General features: G+C 35.2%; 1 protein-coding gene across 1 annotated transcript in view; it reads right to left on the bottom strand.

Annotated features, from left to right (window-relative positions):
* The window catches only part of ARAP2 (ArfGAP with RhoGAP domain, ankyrin repeat and PH domain 2), a 118,277-nt gene that overhangs the window by 96,752 nt on the left and 10,147 nt on the right, over positions 1 to 11,378 (bottom strand). The window contains exons 2-5 of the mRNA XM_008581435.1: positions 4,824 to 4,882; positions 3,643 to 3,719; positions 2,787 to 2,878; positions 956 to 1,309 (exon numbers count right to left, since the gene is read on the bottom strand). Coding sequence (XP_008579657.1) covers positions 956 to 1,309; positions 2,787 to 2,878; positions 3,643 to 3,719; positions 4,824 to 4,882 — 582 coding nt within the window. The remainder of the gene's footprint in view (positions 1 to 955; positions 1,310 to 2,786; positions 2,879 to 3,642; positions 3,720 to 4,823; positions 4,883 to 11,378) is intronic.

Genomic DNA, 11,378 nt, shown 5'->3' with positions numbered 1-11,378 from the left:
AATCCAAAAATATTTAATAATTCATGAGGAATATTTCAAATAAACATGTCAAAAAAAAAAAAAATCCATAACTCACAATGCCAGAAAACAATTTTTTTTTTTCTCCTTTTTGTCTTTTTTCCTGACCGGCAACGGGATCGCAACCCTCTGTGTCATGCCCGTACCGGGGACCAGCAACGGGATTGCAACCCTCAGTGCCACGCCCACACTGCACTCAGCCAGTGAGCCGGAACCGGTCTCCACATGGGATCCAAACCCTCGGCGGGAGCACCGCCGCACTCTCAAGCAGCGCACTCTCCAGTGCGCCACCGGGCCAGCCCATAGAAAACAATTTTAATTAAACATAATCCCTCCCCAAATATTTCTCAATATTGTAAAATGCTTAAGGGACAGAAGTTTCTTTGTAAACATCTAAAATGATAAATCTGTGTCAAAAGTATAATATTCAAAGGACTCTGACCTTTTGTGCAACATACAAAAATCAAAACAATATATCAGTAACAGTGAAGACCTAAATCTAACAATGATGCACTTTTCCCTAACTACAATGAGCCTTGTATTCTCACACAGAACACTGTTATGATATGAGCAAAGGCCAAGCAGTGTGGGCCGAGTAATACTAACTCAGTCTGTGTTGTTTTTCTGTGCTGCAAACTGAGACACAGGATAGTACATTTTGGTGTGAAATTAGAAACTAACATTAATCAAGAATCTATATGTGAGGTCAGCACTTTCTGTTTTAATTTGCTATTTAGAACTTTAACATAGCGTTGCATTGCACATATCCCTCCTTATGTCTAAAGAAGAGCATTTGCAAAAGTGTGCTCAAAGTCTCTAAAAACTGTATCCGTGTGCGTAGGGAGGGGCGGGAGGCATCAACCTGATAGGTTTAGAAATGGACAAACTTGAATTTTTTAAAATATGCTACTTATGAAATAAACGAATAAATACATACCCTTGAGGAGACAGTTTGTCTAGCCATCCTGATTTAACCTTCCTTTCAGATGATCCATAAAAACAGGCATAAGGAGATATTGCACTTGAGGAAATCACTGATGTATCGGCATTTCCACTTGTTGAGCTTAATGGATAACTGTGCCTATTAATGGGGTCCAAATTCACTACTTTCTGAGTCCTGGATTTCGATGCCTTTGAATTTTTTCTTCTTAAACTATGAAAGCATTCTTCTACTGTTGAGTATTCTGATTCAGAAGCAGAGTCTATCTGAAGATTGTTTTTGTCCTGTCGAGGTATCCAAATATCTTCCACTTTTTCTTCACTTATTTTCTCCTTCCTGTTATCATATATGCTACATGGAAAGAATTGGCATTAACATTTCAAAGAGCTATATGTGATTTATGCTGTTGGTAACTTTTTGTTTTTATTTATAAACAACCAATCACAGAAATTTTAGGCCAGGAATATCTTAGAATTCTATTAACCCATCTGATAATTTTTAAAACTCTTCCAGAGAAATTAATAAAAATATTTTATTAACCTATGACATATTTGAACACTACTAGAAGTTTTTTTCTTATGAATAATTTTATGTTGAGGGGTTTGGGTGCATGTGGTAAGGCTGGAGACTGACCATAACCTTGGCATCACAATTTAAACACCTTCAACAACACAATTAACTCCCAACCTCTATTCTCTGGGAAACATCATGAAACACTAACTCATCTGTTTGAAGGTCTTATTTCTAACTTGTTACCCCTTCTTTACTGTCCTCTAATTGACTCCAAGGACCCCATATTCCACCATAATGTAATAAAACAGAGGGACTGTACGTCTGACTGCCGAGAACATCAGTGTTATTTTGCAGTGCTAATGAGGAGAAAAACTGCAGCACATTGCTGGCTAAAATACAAGAAAGGGTCAGCATACATTCAGCAGGTAAAAGCCGTGAATGAAACACATTCATAGTATCTAAGCATATTCCTATAGATTTAAGGAATGGCACAATAGATCCGCTCAGTCATTTATGTAAAATAAAACTCTGTACAGTACAAGGAAGTTTTTGCTAATCAATGAAACAAATATGCCTCAGGGTCAAATTACATTCTTCTGTAGATAGTGTTCTAAAAATCATTACTTCCTTAAAGAATAATTTAACCTGGCCCTTCCACATTCTGTATTATAATAGATTCTTGTCAGATGCTTACTGAAGATACTCATTAATTTAGTTTTAATTTAAAGAAATCTATAACAGTGTCAGCCTTGGAAAATGAAAGATAAATAGAAATTAAAAAGAACATCAGGTAATGATCCAGTATGCCAAGTCCCAATAAAGCTGAGAGATAAATAAAATTTAAATTGGTGCCTACAGATTCTGTTTAACTTCATGTGTGATCCAAATATGTGGATAATTGTCATGTCTGTTGTCAATGCTGAATCTCTAATAAAAAGGATATATTACATATGTAAAATTCTGCAACTCACATAGCAACATTTTGTACTGCCCCTTCCTACTTAATGTTAACATAATTTCTCATCTTAAAGGTGCAATCATGGTCACCACACATTTACCAGTTTGGGGAGAGGGAAAATGACAAAATTAGGAAAAGACAAAAATAATCTGATACAGAGTATCATCGTCTACTTGATTTACAGATTATAATTCAATTATTAACATATGTACCGTGATGGCAACATTTCAAAATGAAAGATTTGAACTTACTAACGAAAACTATTTTCTTGGAAATACAATACTATACTATGGGCAAGAAGTCAACATTTCATAATATTCTACTGTAACGAATTAATCATTAGTCATGACCTCATACCTTGATTTGATGAAAAAAGAGTTCCTTGCTGTAGGTGCTGCCCCTTGGAGTGTTTCTTCATTTGTCCAAAATTCATTCTTTATACATCTCTTCTATAAAAAAATAAAAAATACACTTATTGTTTTGCTTTTTGGTTTGGGGATTTTTTTTTTTAGTCTAGCAATATTTTACAAAAATCCACAATATCTAAATTTAGGTTTATTAAACAAATGTCTAATTGCTTAGATCAATTTTCAGTAAAAACAATATAATTAGGGAGACTATATGAAAAAGGCTGCCTTTTTCACTTCTTTATTAAAATTATCAGTAACTCACATCATATCAACTAAAAAAAAAATAAAGATGCTAACCAAGAACAAAATTTATGTACTTTTACTCCTCTGCTGTATTTTTATCTTCCGACTTCTCTTTTATCAAGACCAAGAATAAGATAGCAAAGGAGCACAAGTACCAAAGAGGAAACACTGACTGATAAACTGAATAATTTAAATATATAAATAATTGGAAGTCTATACATTTAAAAAGTCTGCATTTGGGTAAAAGGCAAAGCAAAATCTAGGAAATTTTTGTGTTTTATGGAGGAGTTTGTTTTTTTTTATTAAAGTAACTATCTTATAAATTTTTAAAAGTCACTAGCCTATGTTCCTAAAACCAAAATTAAAGTGTGTTTTTATGACACATATTTAAAGATATAGATTTACCATAATTTTAATCAACAGAAATTTTACTGACTGGAAATTTCATTCTTCACTATAATGTATTCTTCAAACAACTTACAGGAAAATGAAGAGGCATATATAGGCAAAAAACCAAAGAAATGATATGGAAGAAAAAAACTTAAATGTATGGGACTAACCTTGGAATTTTCTAGTCTCTGGAAGAGAAAGGTCTCTCCATAAGGAAAGATGGAAGATGAATTCTCCTCATTTGAATCTTTTGGGGAATTATAGGATGAGAATGGAAAGATGTGCGATATTGTTAAAAAAAAGAAAAGGGAAAAAAAAGCACATGCTTAATTATTTTATAGCAATATCACAACTTAAGCCTTATTCTGTGAGAGTCCAAAACTATGTTCGTAATTCTTAAAGCTCCCCATGGTCTTCCTGATATAGCTCACACCATACACATCCTTCACTTCACAACCATGACATGTGACTCAGTTTCTCACATTTTAATGTTACATACGTTCTTGTTAACCTTTAAGATTCACATTAATAAAACCAAGTACATTTCCCACATACAACCTAAATTGTCATGGTACCACTTATGATGCTAATTCCTAAATAAGAGACTAATCTTAATTCTATTAGAATTTTCAATTTTCAATAATTCTATGAGATTTCTATGAGAATTTTCAATTATAAAAAGCTCACTTACATAACAGGTAGATATCACTCAAAATCCCAGAATCCACTTAATTCCTCTAATACCATAGCTAAAACACACCTCTAAATAAATTATTTTATAAGAGAATTTCCACCATCCGTGAATTATACTAATCTACAAGAAAGAATTCTCAACACTTGCAGTTCTGCATGTTAAAATTTTAAAAATGTTTTAAAGGTTCAGTAGCCAAGCATTTGCCATTTTATTGTCAAGAAAAATGTTCCTGAACTTGTATAAGCAGAATTTTCAAAAAGAAAGCAAAGCCTCTGTCAATGATCAATTTACCAGAGCAACAATGCCTGTTACCATGGCAAAATCACTTTCCATATATCTTTGTCCTGTAGCTCAGACTGTCAGAAACCATTTAATATAGTTAAATGCCTTCGACTGTGGTAATGATAAATGAAGCCTGCATTAAAAAAATCTTTTTACATAAGCATGTGCAAATTTCCAGGAGTCTGAGTGTATATTACTGTCTTTTATTCACTCATGATTAAAAGTGTCTGAAGTACAACAAATAGTGGCGAACAGTTATTCCCATTAGTCCCTCTACCACAGGTGGGCTGCCTTCTCAATCACAATTTTAACACACTTAACACTATCAAATTGAGTGCTAACTAATTTACAGAAACTTTAAACTCATAGACTCACTCTGCCATGTCACAGGTTTTCCAGCTGAGGTAGCAACATTTCTTCTCTCACGAAAATAGCTTAAAGCAAAGGGGAAAATGGTTATGAGTTATTATCATGAATAAAGGATTTATTATAGAGATATACATTCCTTCAGGTAGAAAACTAATATTCAAAAATAAATCTGATGTGAAATAAACAGAATGACCAAATTCTGTTGTGTGTTTTTCTATGCAGCCTTAAAGAGATTTCATTGGATTTTATAAGTGTTTGCTTCTGACATCTATAATCCACAAAATTAAATGAATGTATTTGCTCAGTGCCAGCATGCACATAATTGCAAAACCGCTAGCCATACCCCCCCAGAGAAACAAACTTACTAACTAAATTTTTTTGTCATTAGCTTTATAATATTGAGTAAAAAATGTGTCTGGCTCTATGAACATAATATGAAAATACACATAAGCCCTTCTTTCAAGGATTTTACAGTCTTGAGAGAAAATATTGCAGATAATTAATTAGAATACAACATGAGTTCAGTGATGACAAAGGTAAACACTGTGCAGAAGGAAGACCTACCACTATATATAAGAGTTCTATCTATTTTTCCATCTAATGGTAAGGATCAGGACATACTTAGTTTCTCTTAGATATATATCTGCCCAAGTAACTAGAAGCAAGGATACAATAAAGGTAAGAACAGAAACCAGCGATATAGAATATGGACAAAACTTAAAAATCATTGTAACCAAAAGCTGGTTCTTGAACAAGCTCAATAAAATTGACAAATATATTTAAAAAAAAAAAATAGAACAGAGACAGAAGAAATTATCGATATCAGAAATTAAAGAAAGGACATCACTACAAATCCTAAGAACATTAAAGGGAAAAGTATGGAAAAAAAAAAAAAAAATAGAACAGAGACAGAAGAAATTATCGACATCAGAAATTAAAGAAAGGACATCACTACAAATCCTAAGAACATTAAAGGGAAAAGTATGGATTATTAAGAAACACTTTATCCTAATAAATTCAACAACTTAGATGAAATGGGCAAATTCATCTTAAGAAACAAAAATGATCAATTCTGACATGATTAAATGCAAACTTTTAATAGCCCTGTATCTATTAAAGAAATTAAATTCAGTAATTAATCAACTAGCTCCAGGCCCAGATATTTCACTGGTGAATTTCACCAAACATTTAAAGAAGAAACAATTTCAATCTTACAAAACTGTTTTTGGAAAATAGGGGAGGAGGGAATACTTCCCAACTCATTCTATAAGGCCAACATAACTGACAGCAAAACCAGTCAAAATCATAACTAAAGATAAATATTCCTCATGACACAGATGCAAAAATCATTAACAAAATATTAGCAAAAAAAACCACAACAATATATAAAAAGGACTAGGACGATATAATTAGGACTAGGTGAGACTTACTACAGGAAAGTAAGTTGGTTTAACATTTAAAAAAATCAATGTCATTCACCATATTAACAATATAAAGGAGAAACATAACATGATCATTACAATAGATTCAGAAAAGACAAATGACAAAATTCAACATTCATTCATGACAAAAATTCTCAACAAACTAGGATTAGAAGGAAACTTCCTTAACCTAGTAAAGGGCATTCATCCACATTATTGTTAATGATTAAAGATTGAATGGGGGGCTGTCTGGTTAGCTCTCTTGGGAGAGTGTGCTGGTGGTAACACCGAGGTCACAGGTTCAGGTCCCCGTACTGGCCAGCTGCCAAAACAGAAAAAAAAAAAAGAGTGGTTTCCCCTAAATTGGGAGGTAGGCAAGGAGATCTGTTCTCACCACTCATGTTAACATTATTTCAGAGGTTCCAACCTAGGCAATAAGACAAATGAAAGAAATAAAAGGCACTCAGATTGGAAAGGATGGTACCTTGTAATGAGAAGGTATTTGTAAGTGGAAAATCCTAAAGAATCTATCAAAAATCTTCTCAAATTAATAAGTCAGTCCCAGGATAAAGAGTAAATATAAATATATTCAACAGTATTTCTATATGCTAGCAATGAATAAACAGAAAAAATAATTTGAAAATATAATTCTTTTACAGCTGTGCTATGGCTTCAATGTCCTGTCCAATACTCATGTTGAAACTTAATCCCCAATTTAGCAGTATTGACAAGCAGGGCCTTTAAGAGGTGATTGGGTCATGAGGGTTCTGCTCTGAAAAATGGATTAATCCATTCATATATTAATAGGTTAATAGATTAATGAGTTATCACAAGAGTGACATTTAGTGGCTTTGTAAGAGGAAGAAGAGAGAGCCAGCCTATAGAACTGTAAGAAATAAATTTTGTTTATTTATAAATTACCCAAGGCTGGTTGGTTAGCTCAGTTGGTTAAAGCACTGTACTGATAACACCAAGGTCCAGGGTTCAATCCCTGTACCAGCCAGCCACCAAAAAAAAAAAAAGTAAGATAATGATAAATTGCCCAATTTCAAGTATTCTGTTATAAGCAACAGAAAACAAAGACAAATAGCATACAAAAACATGAAATACTAAAAGGATAAATTTATTAAAACGTGAATGAGACTTGCACACTGAATACTATAAAGGATTACTGGGAAAAATAAGTCCTAAATACATGAACAGATATACCATATTCATGGACTGGAAGACTCAATATTGTCAAAATGTAAATACTCTCCATATTGATATATAGAGTCTACACAATCCCAAACAAATTACAGTGGGCCTATTTTATAGAAATTAACAAGGTGACTCTAAAATTTTCATGCAAATACAAATGACCTAGAATAGTCATATTCTTTAAAAAAAAAAAAAAAAGACAAATTTGGAAAATTTACACAATTTCAATATTTAGTCCCAAACTACAGTAATCAAATCACTGTGCCACTGGTGAATGGATACACATGTAAATCAATGAAATAAAATAGAGTCCACATATACTCCTACACACCCATCATCCACTGATTTTCTTTTAAAAAGATTCCAAAAAAAGATTCCAATGAACAAAGGATAGTATTTTCAATAAATGTTGCTGGGAGTGGATATCTCAATGGAAAAAAAGAAGTGAAATGAATGTCAACTCTTATTTTATACAATATACAAAAATTAACTCAAAATGGAGTTTAGTTAGACCTACTTAAATGTTAATGCTAAAACTGTAAAAATTCTGGAAAACATAGAAGAAACTCATTGTAACTTCTGAATAAGTAAAGATTTCTTAAATAAAATACAAAAACCAGGGCCGGCCCGGTGGCACACTGCTACAGTGTGCTGCTTGGGAGCGCGGCGGCGCTCCCGGGTACGGGCACGACACTGAGGGTTGAGATCCGTTGCCAGACACGAAAAAAGACAAAAACAGGAAAAGAAAAAAAAATACAAAAACCAAAACCCATAAAAGAAAAAAATTGAAAAGCTGGACCTTACCAAAGTTTCAATCTTGTAATGTCCCATATTTCTGACAAATGACTCGATTTTAAAATGGACAAAAATCTGAACAGATATGTCACAAGAGAAGCTATATGAATATATGATACCACGATACACTTACTGGAATGGCAATTTAAGACTGTTGGTACCAAGGATGGGAGAATATGTGAATAATTAGAACATTTAAACACTGTTGGCTGGAGTATAAAAGGAAGAGTGCATCCACTTTGGAAACTGCTAGGAAGTTCCTTATAAAGATAAACATCCACCTAACTTAAGAGCCCAGCTATTCCAATCCTAAAACCCAAAAGAAATGAAAACATATGTCCACAGAAAGACCTGTATACAAGGTCTCACAGCAGCTTTAGTCTCAATAACCAAAAACTTGAAACAAACCAAATGGACATCAAGCAGTAAAAGATTTTAAAAAAAAAAAAAAAAAAAGGTAAATGGAACTAAAAGAATATTACCTTGAGTAAAGAAACTAAAAAGAAACAAACTACCAATAAACATAATTATATGAATAAATCTCAAAATCATCATGCTGAGCAAAAGAAGCCAGACACAAAGAAGTACATTCTAGAGGGACAGGCACTGGGAAACTCTTAAGGGTAACAGAACAGCTCAGTTTCTTGACCGTGGTAAAAATTTGATGGGTTGACATCTTTTGCAACTCATCAAATTACATGTTTTAAATAGTTACAATTTACTGTACATATACCTTAAAAAGAATTGTTTAAAAATAAATTTATCGAATGTACTATTTATAAGGTTGACATATAAAATATCAACTCCATTCCTAAATATCAGCCAACAAACATTAAAAATGATGTCATAGAGGACTTCTGATCAAGATGGCAGAATAGACTATACCCAGTGTCACCCTCTGCCACAATCAACCAATTTACAACTATTAAAAAGCAACAACTGCCAAGCTGGGGCTGCTAGAGCTCAGGGGAAGAGGAGGAGAGACCTACAGAGTTCATAAACGTAGGAGAAGCCATAATGAGAGAAGAAAGGACCACTCTGTTTCAAGCCCCAACCACATCAAGGCTAGCCCTGGTGAGCTTACAGAGCAAGAGCTGGCAAAAGCTGCTGCTGTGCCCTTCATATGAAGTTGCTTGGGGACTGTAGGGGAGAAGACAGCCTTGGTGGCTAGCAGGCCAACACCACTACTAACAGGTTTCTCTTGGATACACATAGGAGTGAAGGGTCACAGACAACTGAAAAAAGGAGCCATTCAAAGGCTGGTGAGTCAACACAGGGGACTGGCACATGGCCTGTCCCATGGGAAGTGTTTGCAGTGTGATGAGTTGGGGAAATGGGCCCACCAGGTGAGCACTGGGGCACAGCATGGGTAGCTGATCTGCCCTCCAGTCAGCATAGGATCACTCAGTGTAGACTGGTCAGGAATACAGAACTGTAGGAGGTGCAGTTTGCTGAAAAGACTCAGACCCAGACCAGAGTTTCCACACAACCCAAGTATACCAGACCTCACAGGACCCAGAAGTGCTTACAAGGTCAACAATTAAAACCTTAGCTGCACAAAAAGCCTTCTCCAGAGAATCAGCAGCAAAGCAGCAATTTAGCTCAACCACAGGGCTCAAGTGCTGGTCCCCACAGGAAGCTCCCCCATTTTAGAAGTAACCAAAGGACAACAAATTAGTTCCAGTGCAAAGTTTATGTGGTGGGAATAGCAAATAATCAAATACAGAACGGAAAGAAAAAACAAAAAAAGCAACAGATCAGAGACAAAGTTCCAATACTAACCAGTAAAGATCTAGCACCACCAAAGAACACCTATGAAACCTAGAAGGACCGGAAGCATCCCCAGGCTCCCACGCTGGGGTGGGGGGAGGGCTGAGGGCCTCAGCCATGCCTCTGACTTCCACATCCAGCCCAGTGATGACCACCAGGCCACAGCCAGAAGCACCCCTGGCTCTCAAGCTGGGGAAGTCGAGAGGGCCCTCAGTTATGCCCCCCCAATGTCTGCATCCAGCCCAGAGATGAACACAGAGACACATGTGGAAGCACCCCAGGCTCCCAAGCCAAGGCAGGGGGGGCCAAGAGCCTCAGCTACACCCCTGATGTCCAAATCAAGCCCAGCGACAATCACCAGGCTGCTACCAGAAATGCCCCAGGCCCCTAAGCCAGGGTGGTGGGGGGTAAGGGACCCGACCACCGAGCCACCGCTGGAAACACCCAGGGCTCCCCTGCCAGAATGAGGGGGGGTGCCACTGGCCTTGGTCATGCCCCCCCTTCTCCTGCTCCTACCCTACCCTCTCCCCTTACCCCTCTCCACCTCCCCCCCAACTGCTCCACAACAACATCTTAGAATGTAAGAAAATAATAATGATAATAAATTTAAAATAAATAAAAAATTTAAAAGTAGAATTGGGGAGCAGGGTATTAAAATTTTTTAGTTAACAATAAGCTCTCCAATGTGAAGTAAAATGGAATGTTTTTCTAACTTGATAAAACCTGCTGTCATATTGGAAAAAAAAAATAAAGAATTGTCAATCCAGTTGAGGAAATTAAACAAAAATGCATGAAACAATTCAATTGATGTGGAAGTGAGACAGGTAAAGTTTTTCTTGCTCTTTGTTAGCTATTCTGATAAGGGAATAATGTTGAATATTTATCTGACTGAATTGGAAAAATAAAATTTCAAGGCTGGAAGAGGCCTTAGAAAAAAAAATATATGTCATACATAAGAACAACAAAAAATTACCAAAATCTAGGATTATAACTAACAAAAGATTTGCAAGAACGCAACTAGAAAACATTACTGAGAAAATCATACAAAATCTAATTAAATAGAGGAATATATGAAAAACTGAATATTGCAAAGATGACAACCCCTCCCCCCCATACTAATCCACAGAATCAATGCAATCCCAAACAAAAGAGTTGCAGGGGGTATGTGTGTGTGTGTGTAATGTAACAAGTTGATTCTAAAATGTACATAAACAAACAAACAAAAAAAAAAACCTAATAATAACAGACATTTTTGAAGAACATGGTAAGAAAACATACTCTACCAGGTATCAGGATTTATTATAAAGCTATAATAATTAAAATACTATATTACTGATAAAGGGATAATAGATTATTAAAGTAGAATAAAGGGCTC

This window comes from Galeopterus variegatus, unplaced genomic scaffold (assembly GCF_000696425.1).
Source record: "Galeopterus variegatus unplaced genomic scaffold, G_variegatus-3.0.2 Scaffold2356, whole genome shotgun sequence".
In the NCBI taxonomy this organism is placed as follows: Eukaryota; Metazoa; Chordata; class Mammalia; order Dermoptera; family Cynocephalidae; genus Galeopterus; species Galeopterus variegatus.
The sequence above is the reverse complement of the archived record's forward strand: the minus strand, read 5'-3'. Positions and strand labels throughout refer to the sequence as shown.